Genomic DNA, 21387 nt, shown 5'->3' on the forward strand with positions numbered 1-21387 from the left:
TTCATAAACTTATATTATTCTGAAACTTCTACTATTCTGTTTACAAGGTTTTCCCATCCTCTTTTAGCATAAAGGCAGCACTCGGAAATCTAAGGATAAGCGACAACAGTCTACCTAGCAGCCACATATATTTTTGGGTGTGTGACATGAGGAACCCTGGGGGCAGTTCGTTTGTAGAGGTATGTGCATTATTAACGTTTTATTGCTTTTGTTTATTTATTCCACTCCCGTCTCTTCATCTTCGATTTTGACATTTCCCTTCAGACTATTGATGTTAGACCTTGTTGAACAACCTTTGAGATTATGAACTTTACACTCTCCAACTAATATGTGGTCAATAAAATCCCATTTCCTACTTCCCGGAGTTGATGGAATCCCAAGTTTTTTGGGCAAGACTTGTGAGTTCAATTAAGATGGTTTGTTGTGGGGTTGAAAATTTGAACTACACTGCATGAATGAATTTATCAATAAAAGGTACAATAGGACTGCCCTATTTGAAAGATTTTTTAAGTAGTTTATCAATTCAAAGAACTGGCCCTGGGGATGGAGAGAGGGACAGAAGAAAGAGGAGGCAAGAGGTTCGGTTTGGAAGATCTTTAAGGGCAAGGAAAGTGGGTTAAGAAGGTTATAAATCGCTTTTTACATCAGTTAACTTCTGCGGGGCCGTGGTTCCTGTTGAATTCTATTTGTATCTATAAGCAAGTTTTGTTCGCTTAAGTATTGAAGTGTGTGATGATTAATTTCACTTGACATCGTATTTTTTTCGTTTGTTTATCCTTTAAGCAAACAAGGGAACTGATGCATGCTCTTCTCCTTTTCTGTGATTGCAACTTTCATAATATTTTCTGCTTTATCTTTGTCACTTGGTATGTCTTCATTATCCAACTATTTTTTTTTCTTTTCATCCTATTCTCATTTGTAATAGAATACTTGCCTCCTTGAAATCAAGGGGATCAATGCATCTCATTTACTATTTTATTGCAATCATCCTTTTTATGCAAATTGTTTGGAAGAAACCAAATTAACTGGCTTTCACAGAGTAGTGAGCTACTTATCAGAGAGCAACTTACATCTTCATCTTCATCTTCAGAAGCACATGCCATTACTACTGATGTATAAACTTTCAACTCATGAATATGCAGTTAGTTTTTACTTCATTCTCTGATGATGATGAAGACTATGAAGGTTATGACTATAACCTAATTGGACAGCTTTCAGAAGTGCGCATAGTTTATTTAAATCGCTTTGTCCAAGAGGTAAATTTGTAAGTTTATGAATCATGATAATCTTATTTCTTTGTCTTTAGCCTTTAAATTTCATATGTAGGTTGTTAGTTACTTTATGGGTCTTGTTCCCAATGATGCCAAAAGTGCTGTCAAATTAAGAGATCAAGTCACAAATTCAGAGAAATGGTTTACAACTAGTGAAGTTGAAGGATCGCCTGCTATAAAGTTGGATCTTTCACTTAAGAAGCCTATAATATTAATGCCTCGGAGAACAGACAGTTCAGAGTGAGTTTATTTTGGCATTTGAGTTGAATTAAACTTTGTATTTCTATAAGGTAGCTGCTAATCCATGTCCCATTTATCTTTTAACTACAGTTACCAGATTAAAACTGTTTGTGTCTTTTGTTTTCCCTTGCAGTTATCTGAAGCTTGATGTCGTTCATATAACTGTGCAAAACACGTTCCGTTGGCTTTGTGGCAGTAGAGGTGACATGAATGCTGTCCATTTGGAAATTCTAAGGATTATGGTGAGGACAGCCGAAGGAAAACTTTGTTAATTGACCTTATTGTATTGGCTGATCTGTAAAAAAGATTACAATGTATTTTATCCCAATGAGTGCTTGTCTTATGAAATACGGCTATGCTTTCAGTTTAAAATGGAAAAAATACACTTTTTGACCCTCAAATGTTACTGACATCACTTTCGACTGACAATTACTTTTCGTTCCAATATCGTTCCGCACCTTCCATTTTGTTCCTTGTTTTCTTCCTCATCACTGTACGGAGTCTCCATAATGGAATATGCATAGGTGCACATCATATTTTAATGCCAAATGGCACAAATGTATGAATAATGTATGAATTTTCGCATGAGGAGACTGACTTTTGTGATTGGGAGAAAAAATGAACACAAATGAAAGTTTTAGCATGAATTTTGTATAAAAAATTAGTTTATGGGTTAGCGTGAAGACTCGATAGTTTTGGGACAAGAAGGATATTTGTGCCTTTTAAATTCATCCTGTATCTGTCAATACTCATGTTGCAGCTATTGTGTTTCTCTTGTCGAACTCATATGGATACAGCCACTGGCAGATTATCCCATGTTTCCTATTTATGTCGATGCTATAGTGCTTGACTTTGTACTTTTTCCTTGTTTACCTGCATCTTTATCTTCTTTTTCATGCATGGTAGGTGGAGGACATCAATCTAAATGTTGGTACGGGTACAGAGTTGGGCGAAAGCATAATCCAAGATGTGAAGGGGGTTTCTCTAGTCATTCAGAGGTCACTTCGGGACTTGTTGCATCAAATACCAGATGTAGAAGCTTTAATCACGGTAATGTTTTTTTTCATGTTTCTCAGTTCTGGTTCTCAGGAATAAGGTTTTTTTTTTTTTAAAATTTTTCTTCATTAATTTTTCTTTTTTATAGAAATATAAACTATGCCATGTGAAAATATGCACATCAATTTGATGACGTGTTTCTGCAGATAGAGGAGTTAAAAGCGGCTCTATCGAGCAGGGAATACCGGATTATTACTGAATGTGCCCTCTCTAATATATCTGAGACTCCACATACCGTGCCACCATTGAACCATGGTTATCTGACTTCTTCAGTTGACACAATAGAACTTGCTGCCCCTCAAGATCTTGTTGGCGTTGAATCTGAAACCTCGGAGAGAGAAGCCTGGACTACAGTGAAAGTTTCTGTTGACGTCAATTTGGTTGAATTTTCCTTATTTACAGGGGTTGAAAGAGATGCATCTCTTGCCACTCTACAGGTAATGTATGCTCATTAAAATTTAACCTTTTGGGAACAGTATTGTAAGGTTTCTTCTATTTGAGCTGTTGAAATTTTTCTTGCCCAATTTTTACCATGTTTATGGTTTGAGAACTGGCGTAACATCAATCATCAGTCTGGTATAATATCTTAGAATGTCAGATGATTCTACAACTCTTTATTTTACTAAAGTAACCCACCAGAGAATCATTTTTGTCTTCGCTGGAAAGAATATGGCTATAATACTGGTTGGTGTTAACGATTTGTAGCCTTTTTATATTGTCCCCTTCCATGAATGGTGATCACTGATAATAAATGGCAACCTGCTACTATCAACAACTACCCCTTTCTATCCATTCTTTTGCTGTCTGAATGACAAATATTGTGAGGGAAAACTGAAATGTTTCTTTTGTCTCTTTCTGAAACTTAATTTATCAAAATAATTTGCTAAAAATAAAGGGATCCCAATTTAATGGAAAATGCTCTGAAAACAACGAAGCTGTAAACAACTTATCATTCTCCCTATTATCATACCCTACATAATGTGCAAAAGCCAACTAGTTGCTGTTTGGATCCTATCACAAGCCATGGATTTTTGGGTTTGCTCATTTACATTATAAGCCAGTTATTTATCTGTCTGAATGATAACTGCTTGCATAATCTTTTTCACTAGCATGTAGACTGATGGTGTTATGGTTCGTGGTCCATTATTTTATTGAAATTTTGAAGAACATTGACATTCTTTTTGCCTGCTTCTCTTTAGGAGGCCTTGCAATTTTTCTGTTTTGTCACAGTGAAGATTGGTTAACATTTCCATTATTCGTCAACCTTGCCATCATCTGGCTGACTGCTCAGCCGTGTCTCAGATGTCAGAGGGTTTAAGTGAGGCGTATTGTGTTGGAGTTTGTAGCATTGTATTTTTTGAGTTTATTATAAACAGTAGTAGTTAGGTAATTTAGCTGAAGGCATGCCCGATAAGGCGATAACCTTCACTGCTCCTTTCTGTGAACCCTCTTCCTGAATTCTTCTTTTTCACTGTGGAACTGCCTCAACAGCCAGCATCCTCTGTCAAACCAACTATTTTCACAATTTATTATCTTCTATCCTGTTCCAATTTGGATTTACCTATTGCTTATGTGGGGGCGTGTATGTCCTTCTCTCTCTATATGCATTATACAAATATATTATTGATTATTGATAATTCATGGAGGTGCATTAATTTTTTGAGGGGATTCTTGCACCTTGTGCAAGTGATAAGAAGCAAGCCACCAGTAGGTCAATTTTTCGCCTTGGGGTGTATTTGTATGTGTATTGTGTAAACTCTGTAGGTGGTCTAATGCGATATATTTGGGGATCTGATTGTTTTCTAAACGTGGATTTTTATACTCTCTCATGAGACTCCAGGATCTAACATTTAGTGTCCATCCGATCAAATTTTTTTGGAGGTCTTGGTAAATTTGGGGTTTGAGCCTTTAACATTCTTTTTGCAGGTTACTGGTGCATGGCTTCTCTACAAATCTAATAGCCGTGGGGACGGTTTTCTCTCTGCAACCCTCAAGGGTTTCACTGTATTTGATGATCGTGAGGGAATTGAACAAGAATTTAGGCTAGCAATAGGAAAGCCTGAGAACATTGGTTATGGTGTTATACGTGATGATGAAAGCCAACACAAGGCTGATGCAAGTGTGAGAAAAGAAAATGAGGGTGAACCTATTTCTACAATGCTTATTCTTGATGCAAAATTTGGTCAATACGAAACTTTTGTTTCTCTATGTGTTCAAAGGCCGCAGCTGCTTGTTGCACTTGATTTTCTGCTTGCTGTTGTTGAGTTTTTTGTTCCAACAGTCAGTGGTATGCTGTCCAATGAGGAAGATAAGAATTCGAAGCATATAGTTGATGGAATTATTATTGATCAGCCGACTTACTTGCAACCTTCAGCTGAAATCTCACTTTCTCCATTGAGACCGTTAATAGTTGATGATGAAAGATTTGATCATTTCGTTTATGATGGTAGAGATGGAATATTGCATCTGAGAAACAGACGGGGACTTGATCTCACTGCACCGAGCTCTGAGGCCATAATATTTGTAGCAAATGGAAAAAGATTGCAGTTCAAAAATGTTACTATCAAGGTATGTTTCTTATGTGTTCCTTTTCTCCTGCAGTTCTATACTAGTAAATTATACTCTTGCCTAGAGCATTGCTGAATCTCTCCACTTTGGTTGGTGTAGAATGGGAAATATTTGGATTCCTGTATTTTTCTGGGAACCAATAGCAGCTATTCTGTTTCAAAAGATGATCGGGTCCACTTGGATGGTGGGGATGAAGAAGCTTCTCTGGAGCCAGCAAGAGGAAGTAGTAATGATTTTCCATCCCAAAATACTGTGGTTGAAAGGTCCATAGAGTTTATCATTGAATTGCAGGTATTACACGTAATTATTTCAATTTGTAATTTCAGTATTCTTCTCTTTAGCGATAACTAGGACAGGTTCATTAGGTGTAGTGTGATTTTTGTTGGAAAATAGTTCACAAGGATAAGAGGGTGGCAGAAATATTTTCAGAAAAAAGGGCATTGGCACGTAAGATTAAACCATATTTATTTGTACGATCTTTTTTTTTTTTTTTGGTTTTTTGGGCGGGGGATTATAATGAATTGCATGTGGCCATTTTCACCAAGCAATCCTTCTGAGGGCGCCCAAAGTTATTCTGCCTGAATGTATTTAGATTTTCGTGCATTTTTTTTATCTCATGGATTCTTCCTGCATCAAATTTGTTCCTCAAGTTCTTCTGCCTGAATGTATTTAGATTTTTCTTGTTAATTTTTTTTGATCCCACGGATTCTTCCTGCATCAAATTTGTTACTCTGTGTGTGTGTGTAAGGGTGTGATATTCCTTTATCTGTGAGAGAATTTTTAGTGTGAACAATGTACATGCTTCCCTTTACTCCATTGACCTATAATCTGCTTCACATTATGATTCGTATTTAGATAACGTGGTTCATATTTAGATATCATTCTGAGAGTTCTATTACTCTCTATGTGCTAAATTATTATAGTTAATAATACTCTTTTTCATTTGTTACCTTATTAGTGTTAGAATATATATAAATGATGTGAAATGCCCCAATCCAACAAGTTAACTTATTGGGTTGAATTACAAAGTAACTAATCTTGACACGGTATTGGAGCTGAGGTCTTGGGTTCAAACCTTAGCCTTCACAATTCAAACCCTCATTTGTTGTTGTTTCAAGTGTGGGCCTTTGTGTTGCCAAGTGATGGCCTTGGTGTTGGGCATCGTTTGTTGTGCACGTGTTGGGTCGTCGAATTGTCCAGCCCACATGTGCGGGGGAGTGTTAGAATATATATAACCCAAGTAGTTAACTTATTAGGTTGAATGACAATGTAACTAATCTTTAACAATTAGAATCGGCTAACATTTTTCTCTGATCATCAACAGCATGATATTTGGATCTCTTTTTAAAATGACAATGGACTAAGAAATTTGAATTGTTGTTCCAAGCATTTATCCTATTTTCTTTATATAGAATTAGTATATTTGGTTCATTTATGTGAGGAAATTATTTTGCTTGGTGTATTTCTTCTGTGATAAATAATTATTCTTTGTTTGAACATTAGAATGTGCAGAACATAATTCAAGTAATGTGTTTTCCGTATTGCTCAACTTGTGATAATGATTTCTAATATGGTACGGTTTTATCTATTAGCCATTTTACTAAATAAATTGTATGAGATATTTTTTGCATTCATTACATAGAATGCATCTCTCTATACAGAGATCATTTGGTTTAAACAAATGTCATATGCTATCGTCTGACTCTTGTTTCAAGCCTAAGCATGCAATTAAGCTTTTGGGAAGGGTTCTTAGTAAGTCCCCTGTACAAGGCTTCTGCAGCAGTGAAAGTAGGATCAAGGAAGGGCAAGACATGTGCTTTTGGGAAGGTTGTATATCATTATGATTGGGCCAGGGTTGGCCCTAAATTGGTGCAACACTTGGGGCTGAACAAGTATGGCAGATGTGTTACTTTTTTTTTGAATGAAAAAATTTATTAAAGCACCAAGAAAGTGCAACCCAGAAAATTACAGGGAGGATAACTTCATAAGATAAAAAATGTTCCATGAGAGAAAAACACCATGATTTAAGGCAGTCAAACCAGCAGTCTATGAAACTGTCTAAATTAGTTTCGATGTTGTTGAAAGTCCTATTATTTCTTTCGATCCAGATCAGCCACATCACAGACATCGGGATCAGCTGAACAAAGCTCCTTTGATACTTGTCATTGCCTTTAGAGATCCAAGCTAACAACTCTTTGTCCACAGAGGAGTGCGAGACCCAGCAGATGCCCAAATGCTATAATTTAACATTCCATGTGCAATCTTGGACTGTACTTTTTGTGACCGGTGGGCACCGACTTTTTTGTAGGATTCAAATCTGAGGGTTGAGTCTGGTCATATGAGTCTAATTCCTTGTTCAAGCTCTTAAAAGATGAGTCCAGGCTGTTAGTGTTATATTATGTAGTTAGGTTTTTTAGTCTTTTCCATAGTTCTGTATATAGAGTTTACACACTCAGCTTTGTGTAGATGTTACGATTGTAGCTCTGAATAAGTTGGCTTTCCTCTGTTGAGTGCACCTCTTGTCTCATACGTCAATTATTACATGCATTGATCAATTGCTATCTGGTAGTACCTAAGAGGCTAAGACAAGGAACAAGCATAACAGAGTTCGAGAAAAAAGGAGGCTGATTTCTATTTTCAAAGCTTGTGGCAGTTCCCTATATCTGCCATAGTTTTTTTTTTAATTTCTTATTCTTAATTAGTGGCTGATTCGTTTTGTGCAGGCTATTGGTCCTGAGCTGACCTTTTACAATACGTCAAAAGATGTGGGGGAGTCATCACTCCTCTCCAACCAACTATTGCATGCACAGTTGGATGCATTTGGCAGGTCAATGTTCTTTTAATTGCTATTTTTATTTGTTGTATTCTTTCTTTGTGTTGAACTTTTGACATACAGTTGGCCCTCTACTAGTAAATGAGCAGGAGAGAATGAGTACTGGTTTGAGTCTATTTTCACAAGGATATTTAATTTATTGCTTTACAAAGGATCTTGTAAACAAAAATACATCTTCTACTCTGAATATAGATATATCCTGGGAGGACTTAGTCTAACTGTTATGTTTATTTACGCATGAAATTTTGGTGCAAGCGTCATATCAAAAAAGTAAATATAAGATTATAATATAATCTCTATTTCTTAGTTTGAAATTGAATAAGATGTTGTAGTATTATTTTTGGTCTCATTCTATGAAATTATCTCATGTCTTTCATTTGCTTTGGTCTTGTGGTGTTGTCTTCTAATATGTACGCACTACACAGTTCTTACCTGATAACCTTTGTGTGGCTTTAAACAACTTTTAATGCTCATGGCAGCTTTAGTAAGTGCTTTTACTTTCTTTTGCATTTTTTATAGTATTTCGAAGAGTCAACTTCCTAATTTTATATATTGTAGCCTTGTTTGTTTAATTCCTCTGGCCCCAATTTCCATCCAGTTTATATGTTGGAAATTTTAGTTCCGTAGGCGCAGATGTACACATCCCTATTGTTTTCTCATTTTTTGTTGGTCTTCGTGCTTGTTTAAATTCTTAGCACTGTTTTCATTTCAATTCTATGTGTTCATTGGATGAATCATCCCTTGATTTCATGATGCATGATGCTTAGTGGTCTTTTACATGCCTTAAGATTTTTTTCCTTTGGAATTCCGGGAATACGTCTTGCATTATCTTTGTATCTGATATTATCTTTGTATGCTTAGTGGTCTTCTACACGCCTTATGTTTGGCTGAACCAGTATATGATGAGATCCACTATTAGCCATTCCTTAGGATTTCAAAATATTATTCTTCAATTGAAAGAATGACAAGACGTTCTTTTGAGGATGATTTCGTGGGAAAGTTGTCATATTTAAATAACTTACCTTCATTTTTCTTATATAAAAAAGGCCTTATCTCATTTTCCAGCTTGCTTTTTGCATAGTTTTATTCAGGAATAGAAGAAATGAATCTTTCAATTAGTTTTTGTTGCTTTAAAGTTCAGTAGTTCATAATATATAATGGGAGGATTACATCTGATGTGTCCGTCCTTGTTGTTAGACTTGTTCTGAAAGGAGATACCATTGAAATGACTGCAAATATATTGGATTTGACGATGGAGAGCAATGGAATCAGAATTTTGGAGCCTCTTGACACCTCTATAAAGTATTCAAATGCTTCTGGGAAGATGAATATACATTTCTCTGTTTCAGATATATTCATGAACTTCTCATTCAGCATTTTGAGATTGTTTTTAGCTGTTGAAGAGGACTTATTGGCATTTCTGAGAATGACATCAAAACAAATGACTGTGGTCTGCTCAGAATTTGACAAAGTTGGAACAATTACAAGTATGTGGATACACCGAGGCATTCTTCCGTCTTGTGAGTACTGAAAGCATAAAATTGCATTAAGTTTTCGATTGATTGACTGCCTTGTATTTAGCAGATCCCTTCAGTGACCAGATATACGCCTTTTGGAGGGCTCGTGCACCACCCGGTTTTGCAGTCCTGGGTGACTATGTGACACCAATGTGAGTGAAGACGTATCTAGCTTTCTTCAGGGTTCCATTTTCATAATTCTTTTATAGATATTGAATTTATTGCTTATGATGTGACAGGGACAAGCCACCTACAAAAGGAGTTCATGCTGTCAATACTAGTTTTGCCAGAGTCAAACGACCCTTATCTTTCAAACTAATTTGGCCACCTAACAATGTTCCTGATCAAGGTTTAAGCAGTTCTAACTTATCACGAAATGGCGACCCTGGCAAAGAAGAGAGCTTTTGTTCTATTTGGTTCCCTGAAGCACCCAGGGGTTATGTTGCTTTGGGCTGTGTGGTTTCCCAAGGAAGAAAACAGCCTTCACTTTCCTCTACCTTTTGTATCTTGGCTTCTTTGATTTCTCCTTGTCCCCTGAGGGATTGTATCACTATCCAAACTACCAATCAGTATGTGGCAGTTTCCTGTGTGCTTGCATGCATATGGATGTCAAACAAACCATAACCCTTCATTTTCATCCATTTCAGATTTTGCATGTTATTTATCTGATCATGGCATGTTTTTGAGTTGTACTTATTGTGCGTAAATTTCAGATATCCCTCAGCTTTAGCATTTTGGCGGGTGGACAATTCTGTTGGCACTTTCCTGCCAGCAGATCCCATGACTTTTAGCCTGATCGGTAAAGCATATGAATTGCGCCATATGATATTTGCATATGCGGAAGACTCTTCAAAAGCTTCAGTAAGCTCACCTGTCCGAGCCTCTCTTTCTGGCCAAGCAGAAAACTCGGCTGCTGCAAACTCAGGTCGGCATTTTGAAGCAGTTGCTACTTTTCAGTTGATATGGTGGAATCGAGGTTCTAACTCAAGGAAGAAAGTATCCATATGGCGCCCAGTAGTTCCCCAGGGGATGGTATATTTTGGTGATTGTGCTGTTAAAGGGTATGCAATGCTTGCCTACTGTTCTCTCTCTCTCTCTCTCTCACAATCCCCCCCCCCCCCACCCTCTTCTTCATTCTCAATTACATAAAATTTACAACTAAATTACTTTTGGAAGTTAGGTATGAGCCTCCGAATACCTGCATTGCATTTCATGATCTTGGAGATGAAGAGCTTCTTAAGGCCCCTTTGGACTTCCAGCTTGTTGGGCAGATTAAGAAACAGCGGGGAACTGAAAGTATTTCTTTTTGGATGCCCCTAGCTCCTCCAGGCTTCGTTTCCTTAGGCTGTATTGCCTGCAAAGGCTCACCGAAGCAATATGATTTCAGCAAATTAAGATGCATGCGCAGTGATATGGTTACTGGTGATCAGTTCTTGGAAGAAAGTGTGTGGGATACGTCTGATGCCAAGACTACAACAGAACCATTTAGTTTATGGGCAGTTGGTAATGAGTTGGGGACATTCATCGTCCGCTGTGGTTTTAAAAAACCTCCTAGAAGGTTTGCTTTAAAGCTTGCAGATACTAGTTTAGCAAGTGGTTCAGATGATACTGTGGTTGATGCAGAAATCAGAACCTTCTCTGCGGCACTTTTTGACGACTATGGTGGCTTGGTGAGAGTTCTCATAGAGTAGATTCATTGAAATCTTTTGCAATATTGTGGAACCGACTTCTTTGTGTAAAGATGTTGGCTTCAGAGTTGTACTATATAGTCATCTCACTGCAGTTATTTTATAATGTTTCTATTTTCTGAAACTCTGCAGATGGTTCCCCTGTTTAATGTATCTTTTAGTGGAATTGGGTTCAGTTTGCATGGAAAGACTGACTACTTGAATTCCACTGTGAGCTTCTCTCTTGCTGCTCGATCGTACAATGACAAGTATGAAACATGGGAGCCACTTGTTGAGCCAGTAGACGGTTTTTTGGGGTAATCTTTTCATTGTCGATACCTAAAGTCATATTTGTCATTGTTTCTTCAAAATAATGGCAGGATATACAACGACTGCATTTCCTATGGCTAGATGTTGAAACAATATCATATCATGCACACATAAAGAGATAAATCTTAGTGAAACTGTGAGGAAGGGGTTTACTAAATTTAAGTATTGAAGATGGTTGGTGTTTTTTTTGGTAAAGTGCATATTGACATTTGGCGAGAGAGAATACTTCAATTTTTGCAAATCAAATTGATGGTGGATGAAGCCTATCTCTTTTGAACTCATAACTTTATTCCAGTGGCTAATTCATCATGGTCTTTTGCAGGTATCAGTACGATCTTAGTGCACCTGGTGCAACTTCTCAGTTGCGCCTTACTTCAACTAGGGATTTGAACTTGAATGTTTCTGTATCTAATGCTAACATGGTAATTCAAGCTTATGCGAGTTGGAACAACCTTAATCGTGTCCATGAACAATACAACAAAAGAGTAAGTTTCATCGGTTCTTTTTATAATATTTTCATAATTTCAATGTATCTTAATCCATTTATCCATGTTTCATTTTGTATCTGTTGGCTTGATGACATTCCTCCATGTCTCATATTGAGTAGGAATCATTTTCTCCAAGTCATGCTGGGAGATCTATTATTGATGTCCATCACAAGAGAAACTATTACATAGTTCCTCAGAACAAATTGGGTCAGGACATTTTTATTCGAACCTCTGAAATGGAGGGGCTGTCAAACATAATTAGGATGCCATCTGGAGACATGAAGCCTGTCAAAGTTCCTGTTTTGAAAAATATGGTAGACTCTCACTTGAAAGGAAAATTTTGCAGAAAAGTTAGAACAATGGTTACGATTATTATAGTGGATGCACAGGTATGAGTTGATTTTCTTTTTCATGTTTCTGTACCATGTGTTTTTATTTACATCATTGTAAACTTGCCCCTGGTAATTAAGCATTTCATCTATTTAATTGGTTCAGTTGAAATAGCTCTAATGAAGATCTTGGTTACATTGTTTGCCTTATTTTGAGTTCATGGTTCCTGCATAAACGAGTGTTAAAAAATGCGCTTACCAAAAAAAAAGACAGTTTAAAATGCTGCTACACCAAGGCTGTAAGAATGTCTTTCGTTAAACTCTTCTTAACTAAGTGTATGAGTAGATCAGATAATTAAAACCTGTTCATGGTCCATTTTGAAGGAATCGGCTCTGAAAACACTTTATGAGTGGAAGAGAGACAATAGATGGATGGCATGACAGGGAATTGTGGATAAATTTTTTGTTCTAAGAGTAGGGTCTTGTGATTTGCAAATTGGTTGATGATTCTCTAAATGCCGTCTTCCTTTTACTTTTGAAGGCATTTGTCCTTTAAAGGAACTGGCTGTTTCCATAGCTCAAATAGGCGCTATGAAACTAAGAAAAGAATAAGTAACAGCTCAGCTCTTTTTAATGCTGCCATCCGAGTCTCTCAACTTCTTTTTATTCTTTGTTGATGTCTGCATTACTTTTTATGTTCCTTGGAGAGTAGTTGCCTTTTAATTTTGCAATTGCTTCTCTCCTTTTGTCATTTTCTGTCCTAGGCTTCAACAGCCAATGATCAAGGTTAACTTTCTTTTTTTCCTACTTCCTCTCCCTCCCCACCGCCCACAATTTTTTTTATCCTGATTGGAGGCCTTGTAGTTTGGATAGAATGATGTGGTTGAAAATGATTATAACATGTTTCTCAAGTTCTCTGTTGTGGAAGTTAATATTCAGGTAGCAGTTGTGTATTTTGTGCTTCCTTTTTGCCATAATATTAACAATTATTTTGTTAATTGCCAGTATCAAATAGTTACTGGAAAGATGTGATTAAAAAATGAATATTTTGAGGTGACAATATTTTTGTTCATATCTTTGTCTCTCAGAAGGACAACTTTGTTATTTGAATCATCCTTTTTTGTTGTAATCCTTTTTGTATTTCAATTGTAGTTCCCCAGAGTTAGAGGGTTGAGTTCTAACCAATATACCGTGGCCATCCGTCTTAATCCCAACCGAAACATTCTTGGAGTATCACTGCTACATCAACAAAGTGCACGCACCTGTGGAAGCATCTCACAGGACTCATCTTCTGAGCTTGAATTGATAAAGTGGAATGAAAATTTTTCCTTCAAAATTGATAATCCGGTATGTGAAGATATTTTTGGTGTTGATGGACCAATTTGTATATTTTCTTTGACTAGGTGGTGGAGAGATCAAAATAAGTGAGCTGCTTAATTGAATATCTTACTCTCTCTTATTGAAGCTTATAATTGAATATTTTACTACCGATTTTGCACGATTTCAGACAAGTTACGACTTCAATCCGATTTCCATATTTTTAGGCACCTAACAACATAAAATCTCACAATTTTACAATTTACATAGCGATTTTAACTGCCTTTTCTGTATGCCGTTGACCATCAAAATCAACTTCAGTGGATAAGTTAAGTGAGCTCATTTCGGTCCCCCCCCTTCACATTGTATTGTTCTATCCTTGGCATATTGGTAAGATTTCCCTATTGCGATTTGTCTCGCCAGACCTCGCAGTGGTAGCAGTAGCTTATTGCAATTGATTTGACAAAAACTAATATCCTTTAGTGGTTGCTAATTTAGCGTTTACATCCCATTTTTGTTGTTATAGGGAAGGGTGGGCTTACAAGACCTAAATAAGATGAAGAACCTCAGTGTATGCTATGTATAGATGATTTTTTCTTAGTGGACAAATCGATATCAGCAGTTCATTTGAAGCTAGAAACATATAAACATCCTTTATAATAAAAACATTTAAGAATGAGTAGGACTAAAATAGAATATGTGAAGTGTAAGTTTAGTGAAGGTAGGAGAGGAGATGTGAAACCAACTAAAATAGATGGGAAAGAGGTACTAAAAAGTTGGATTTTTAAATATCTTGGGTCAACGAGTCAAAATGATGGAGAGGTTAAGGATGTAGCCCACAAGATTAAAGTTGGTTGAATACCATGGAGGAGTGTATTCCATGTTTTTTGTGATATAGGATATCTTGAAGTTAAGAGGGTAATCTTTATAGATATACTGTACACTCCACAATGATATACGATGTGGAAAGTGGCTGTTAAAAGACGACAAAAGAAATCATGAAAATTTCGTTCTTAGAATTCAACTTTTTTTTTACTTGTAAACATTTGGTAATCCTCTGATTGACAATTACACTTGGCTTTTACTCCCTCCTCCTCGTCCTTTCCCTATCCCTCTTCATCTCAAATATCCTTTTCATGGAGTTATGGTGTTGTGCCTGTATTACATAATTATATTCTAATTTTTAAAATTTGTGCAGGAGTCCTACATGTTGGAATTAATTGTCAGTGACATGGGGAAGGGTATGCCTTTTGATTTCTGAATAGTTATTGGTTTACCATGGTTGTATCTCAATCATTTTGAAGACATTTTTCTGGCAGAATTTTCCTGAAGTTTGGATAGTGGATGTATGATGTGTGGTTCTAGAAGGCACAAAAACTTTTCATTATTGGCTTCATTTAACTGATAAATAAATAAGTTATTGACTCTGTTTTACGTTTCCATAGGTGAAGCTGTTGGGTTCTTTTCAGCTCCTTTGAATGGGATGGCAAGAAATGTCCAAAGCAGTCTTGTCCAATACGATTACCTGAATAACTTAACCTGGATCGAGTTGTCCTCTGAAAAATCTGTGGTGAATATCATGTCACATATCTTAAGATTTTATTTTCCTTATATCCTTCGTGTATGAGTGGACACATATATCACTGTTTTGGTTGGATATGTATCTCGGTATCCTTTTTCAGATGTAGTTCTTATGAAATAACTTTTGTAGAATGCAACACAAGGAGACAAATTCCAAGGGTCAGCTGGGAGATTAAGATGTGCTGCATTCTTGTCACCTGCTTCTGAAGTAGATGATGAAAATGATTCCTTCGTTGGTGGCAGAAAATCTGGATTTATTCAGATCAGTCCAAGCATGGAGGGACCTTGGACTACAGTGAGGCTAAACTATGCTGCACCTGCTGCTTGTTGGCGGTTTGGGAATGATGTTATTGCAGGTGAAGTAAGTTTGAATGATGGCAACAGATACGTGAACATTAGGTCTCTCGTTTCAGTAAAGAACAATACAGATTTTATACTTAATCTGCGACTTGTATCCAAAGCTTCGAATGTAAACAAATATCCACTAAATGATGCTAGCATGCCTGAAGGTTCACATATTGATGAGAACAGTATACAGACAGATGAGTTCTTTGAAACAGAGAAATATTATCCATCTGTTGGCTGGGCTGCTGTATCGGTGCAACCTTGGCAAACTTACTCTGGAGGTAGAGTCTCATATGAGGTAAACGATTTCTGAAAGTTTTTCCTTGTGTGCGTTGAATGTCTAAAATATGGTATGCTTTTTTAGAATTGTTATTTTGTCTCTCTTGAGGTCACATTGAAGCGTCTAAGAGTCATGGACCATGGTCACTTATTATGTGATGTCAGTGGTGGTGTTTGTTCAAATGAATGACATGAAGTGAATCACTCTGGTTAATGGTCGATTGGAGTCGTTGGACAGCCCTACCCGCATGTGCACGGCGAGTTGGAGGGAGCACCTAGCTTTAAAAAGCATATCAGTGGATGCCCAACAGCCCATGCGTCTTGTTTTCCGAGAATTCCTAACTCGTGCTGTTTGTTGTTATTAGGTAAAGGTAAACAACTCCATGCACAGGAGTCCCGCAGTGGCGGGGTTGGGGACAGACACTAACCGTACCCCCACGTAATATGTTTAGAGGTGGTTTCTAGAAATTAAATTTGTGACCTCTAGTTTGCACCCTGCAACTATACCACTGGTCCACATGCTCACACGTGCTGTTTATTGTTATTCCCTAAAAAGAGGACTACTTGTTTTGAGCATAACGATTCGACTGACCTATAAAAAGTGTGGGCCTAACCCTTGGGGATGCGGTACTACATTCTTCACTAGTTCGTTTGGATAATATTTATTGTGGAACTGTTGATCTTAAAATTGTGTGTTTTTTTTTTTAAATGCAGCCTCACTTCTTTACCATAAAGCATGGATCACAATCACATTTATGGTGTAAATGTTGATCTTTTATGAAAACAGTTGAAGTGAATTTTGTTAATGCAATGTTGTTTGCTGAAAAGTATTGAATGTCTTGGGAGCTGCTGCTGCAGTGACTTTTATTTAAGGCAGTTGTATTTACCTAGTCTAGGATCCTTGGTAGCTCTCTCAGTGGCTCAAACAGAGATGCATTACTTGCCCCCATTGGTCAATTTTGCGACCTTGATCTTACACGAGAATTCTTTGGACCATCAAATGTCGAGAAGCGAGTATGCCTTTTTACTAATTGTTTCCCAGACCTTTCATTGTTCTTCCAGGAGCTTTTGTTTTATGTGCGAGTCTTGTGACTGTCAAGTTTCAGCATACTTTTCCTCGTTCATGTTGTGCTTTCATCTTTCAACGGTCTTTAGGTCCTAAGTAAATTAATTGTACACCGCTTAGAGGCAATGCTAATTGCTGCATTTATCTTTATTTATATGCCCATTCATATAAACAGAACATATTACAAATCATTTGTAGTTGCATAGAAGATCAATCTGCATCAAGCTACTGGGCAATGTCAAAATTTATCCATGAGGGAAAATATTGATAAGGTGTCCTTGAGCTAGAAACACTCAAATCATGCAAAGATTTCCTTATATAGCATCTCATATAGCATCTCTAAACTTGCTTTTAGTTTCCCAATTTGTTGGGAGCTCTGTCACTATTTTTTGTATAAAAAAAGCAATGGAAGTTGAATGGTGTATTTTGATTTATTCCTAACCATTTGCATTAATTTATTGCAGGTATGCAAATCAGAATATTCTATTGAGCTCTTATAATTCAATTGTTTTTAGCCATTTCCAGTTGTGTTTCCTAGAATATTGGCATTTCTTGATAACCTTCCAGTTATGGAGATTATGTTTAACCCTACATCTTACGTTGCATTCCTGTTCAAAATACAGGCAAATGGAGTTGAATTGCCAACTGGTTGGGAATGGATTGATGATTGGCACTTAGATACATCTTCTGTTAATAGCGATGATGATTGGGTCTACGCTCCAGATATTGAAAGTCTAAAGTGGCCCGACTCATTTGATAATTTAAAATTTGGGAATCATGCCAGGCAAAGGAGATGGATTAGGAATCGAAAACCTATTTTGGCTAATGAAAATCTGGAGATAAATGTTGGAATACTGAAACCTGGAAACTCTCTGCCTCTTCCTTTATCAGGCTTGACACAATCTACACCATATGTCTTGCAGTTAAGGCCGTCAAATGTCGGTGGTCCCGAAGAGTATTCATGGAGTGATGTGGTGGATAAACCTACTCAGTCAGAGGATCGTGGAAAACCAGGTGGTCATTCTGAAGTGTGCATCTCACATCTCACCGAGTCTGTTGAACTGTTATGCTGCACCCAGACAAGTGGCACCTCTTCCAGTAGTTCTCATAAACTCTGGTATTATATCAGCATTCAACCGACGGAGATTGCAAAAGATGTTCACTCTGATCCTATTCATGATTGGAGTATTGTGGTCAAATCTCCATTATCTGTCACCAACTATCTTCCCCTTCCTGCTGAATTCTCAGTTTTTGAGATGCAAGCAAGTGGTCATTTTGTTGCTTGTTCTAGGGGAGTTATTCACCCTGGAAAAACGTCAAAGGTTTATGAGGCTGACATAAGAAACCCTTTATTCTTATCTCTATTTCCACAAAGAGGTTGGCTTCCAATACATGTAAGATTTGAAGGTCAATTTGATCCTTGTTCATTTATTGCTGAACTGCTGTTTACATATGCATGCAATATTTATCATATCTAAAACTTTTGTGTTCTTGGTTTCCTGCAGGAAGCTGTACTTATATCACATCCTCAGAGAACTCCATCTAAAACAATAAGCTTAAGAAGTTCAATTTCTGGAAGGTCTAATAAAATGTGGCATTAGTTCTTTTGCATGTTCCCCCTCCTTTTCCTTCTTTCTTCTTTGGAGTTCTCTGATATGGTGAATAACATATTTTTTGTTTGATATGTCTCCAAATTACCAAATTTTCAGGATCGTCCAAGTTATTCTTGAACAAAATTATGACGAGGAGAAACCTTTCCTGGCAAAGGTCATTAGAGTCTATGCCTCTTATTGGTTGGAGATTGCCAGATGTCCTCCACTTACTTTCAGATTTATCGGGGAAAATTATGCACAGAAGGTTGCTTTTCCTTTTCAGTCTAAAAAGAACAATGAAGTAATCCATGAGGAAATAACTGAGGAGGAAATATATGAAGGCCGTACCATTGCTTCGGCTTTGAACTTCAATTTGCTGAGCCTCTGTGTCTCTATTACTCAATCTGGTGGGGAGCGCTTTGGACCTGCCAAGGATCTTTCTTCCCTTGGTGACATGGTAGACACTTATAACTTATTAAGTCATTGCTTTTCCTACTGACTTGGCTGTTTTGGTACTCATTTTTTATCTTGGTTTTCTTTTTCCCCTTCGCCGTTAGGATGGATCATTGGATCTTTATGCTTATGATGCTGATGGAAATGGCATGAGGCTTTGTATTTCTACCAAGCCATGCCCCTATCAATCGGTCCCAACAAAGGTATTAAATGAACTTTTAGCTTCTACAAGTTATTCAAGGTATGAAGGGTTTGACACATTTTTATACTTTTAGGTCATTTCTGTTCGACCTTTTATGACTTTTACAAACAGAATAGGGCAAGATATATACATAAAGTTGAATAGTGAAGATATACCAAAGGTTCTTCATGCTTCTGATTCAAGAATATCCTTTGTGAATAGAGAAGCAGCTGCAACTGACAAACTTCAGGTTGGTGAACTACATTGAGTGCAAGTTTATCAATACTTCATGTTTTGTGGCTGCGTTTCTTTAGAGTGATTAAAATAAGATGGAAAGAATAGAGTACAAATAATTAAGGGAAAAACACCGAAGAAATCCGCGTGACGGTACACATACTCTTGAAAATAGTGATTTTTTTTTTCTTGAAGGAATAAAATTGTTAATGGCTGAAACAATAGGTTAGTTAGGGCAGTGCCCTGGTTCTAATAAATTTTCATGAATTTGTTATGCGATTCTGGAGATATTCTTTTAGATGAAAGGTTTTAGATGTACACAAACAGTGACAATTTATCTTAACTATAGAAAATTTCTGCTTTGAATGGAGGTTTTAGTGAGCTCAGAACGTTATATTCCAACTGAATATCAGGAAAATTCTGTTGATGTTTCATTCTGGGGTATAGTTTATTGTTTAGGTGTCTAGCTTTTGAAGATTGAAAATTTCAGGGTTTGAATGAGTGTGACTGATTGAAAGTGCTTGAATTGTAGACGTTAAAGAATTAAATAAGATGAAAAAAAGAAATTTCTAACCATGGGAGCTTGCATGTACAAGGGATATGATAAAATGAGTTAGCAACACTCGACCTAAATTCTTAAGCTCAGGAAGACTCCTATGATACCATATCAATCTCAAGACTTGGGACCTCAAAAAAATTGTGCCATTTTGCCACATTTCTTTTTGTTCAACTGTGCAATTTACCTATTTACGTATCGCGTATATGTGTCTGTGTTTATGCACACGAAAATTTGTCTATTTAATTTTCTGCATTGAAAATTTATCCATATTCTTTTGTGAATTTACGACATTTGCGCTCCCAGGTTCGACTTGAGCACACAGAATGGTCTTTTCCTCTTCAAATAACAAAAGAGGACACTATCTCCCTGGTTTTGAGGAGACATGATGGTACTAGGATGTTTTTGAGGGCTGAAATACGGGGCTACCAAGAAGGATCACGTTTTATTGTTGTATTCCGCCTTGGATCTGCTAATGGTCCAATGAGGTGCTCCTCTTACTCTAATCACACACTTGCATGTTTGGATGTATTTTATGAAAGAAATTTTTGACTAACTAATAAAGCTTAACATAACAGGATTGAGAACAGAACGATGAACAAAACAATCAGCATTCGTCAGTCTGGATTCTCTGACAATACTTGGATTCAGTTAGAACCCTTGTCAACGACGAGCTTCACTTGGGAAGATCCATATGGCCAAAAGTCTATTGATGCTACGATTGTTAGTGGTTGTCATACGCAAGTTTTCAAACTCGATCTAGAAACCACTGGGTTGTGCTTGCTTGAGGAAGGGGAACTAGGTGTACAATTCCTTGTCACGAAAATTGGTCCTATTAAGGTTGCCAGGTTCACTGATTGCAGAATGTTGCCGTCATGCTCACATGGTCAAGGTAAGTCTTCAGTGTCTACTGGGAACTGGGCAGGTTCTTACATGCAGAGTGAGATGCAGACAAATAGCACACCACTAGAGCTGGTAGTGGAGTTGGGAGTTTTCGGGATTTCTGTGGTGGATCATAGACCAAAAGAGTTGTCTTACTTATACTTTGAGAGAGTCTTCATTTCATATTCGACTGGATATGATTGTGGGAGAACAAGCAGGTAATTCTGTATCACCCTCTATGCTCGAGTCGCTCGTTCTTTACATGGGAAGACTTCGGGCATAACCTCCTTTCGTTTAGCAGTCTAATGATCGCTTTATAGGTTTGTTTGCGTCACTAAAATTTTCAACAATTCATATGTGATGTTCCTTTAGAGCAAGTGGCGGTAGGTGGCTCAAGATAACTGCATCCTTCTACTGATATAAAGAAGAATCTATGTTTGTCCCTTTGGACCCTACTAATAATTAGGAACGATGTCTCATCTTATTTCTCTCTTTTGCATGAATGTGATCTAGCAAAAATCTTTGACAGATGAAATGCAGATTTGCGGAGATTGAATTTAATATTTTGCCAGTGTTGGATCATAGATTTGATCTAATCTGTG

General features: G+C 37.1%; 1 protein-coding gene across 1 annotated transcript in view; it reads left to right on the top strand.

Moving 5' to 3' along the window:
• LOC120017208 overlaps window positions 1-21387 on the top strand; it is a 43420-nt gene that overhangs the window by 14175 nt on the left and 7858 nt on the right. The window contains exons 26-53 of the mRNA XM_038870352.1: window positions 48-179; window positions 1143-1256; window positions 1327-1511; window positions 1645-1753; window positions 2418-2561; window positions 2714-3004; window positions 4494-5135; window positions 5235-5426; window positions 7859-7962; window positions 9166-9455; window positions 9553-9637; window positions 9725-10054; window positions 10199-10546; window positions 10666-11155; window positions 11306-11469; window positions 11805-11967; window positions 12090-12359; window positions 13452-13646; window positions 14815-14857; window positions 15062-15186; window positions 15328-15840; window positions 17511-18281; window positions 18393-18466; window positions 18597-18936; window positions 19037-19135; window positions 19208-19363; window positions 20210-20391; window positions 20482-21003. Of these exons, the coding sequence (XP_038726280.1) occupies window positions 48-179; window positions 1143-1256; window positions 1327-1511; window positions 1645-1753; window positions 2418-2561; window positions 2714-3004; window positions 4494-5135; window positions 5235-5426; window positions 7859-7962; window positions 9166-9455; window positions 9553-9637; window positions 9725-10054; window positions 10199-10546; window positions 10666-11155; window positions 11306-11469; window positions 11805-11967; window positions 12090-12359; window positions 13452-13646; window positions 14815-14857; window positions 15062-15186; window positions 15328-15840; window positions 17511-18281; window positions 18393-18466; window positions 18597-18936; window positions 19037-19135; window positions 19208-19363; window positions 20210-20391; window positions 20482-21003 (7073 nt within the window). The remainder of the gene's footprint in view (window positions 1-47; window positions 180-1142; window positions 1257-1326; window positions 1512-1644; window positions 1754-2417; window positions 2562-2713; window positions 3005-4493; window positions 5136-5234; window positions 5427-7858; window positions 7963-9165; window positions 9456-9552; window positions 9638-9724; window positions 10055-10198; window positions 10547-10665; window positions 11156-11305; window positions 11470-11804; window positions 11968-12089; window positions 12360-13451; window positions 13647-14814; window positions 14858-15061; window positions 15187-15327; window positions 15841-17510; window positions 18282-18392; window positions 18467-18596; window positions 18937-19036; window positions 19136-19207; window positions 19364-20209; window positions 20392-20481; window positions 21004-21387) is intronic.

The sequence above is a fragment of the Tripterygium wilfordii genome, chromosome 15, assembly GCF_013401445.1.
Source record: "Tripterygium wilfordii isolate XIE 37 chromosome 15, ASM1340144v1, whole genome shotgun sequence".
Taxonomy (NCBI): Eukaryota; Viridiplantae; Streptophyta; class Magnoliopsida; order Celastrales; family Celastraceae; genus Tripterygium; species Tripterygium wilfordii.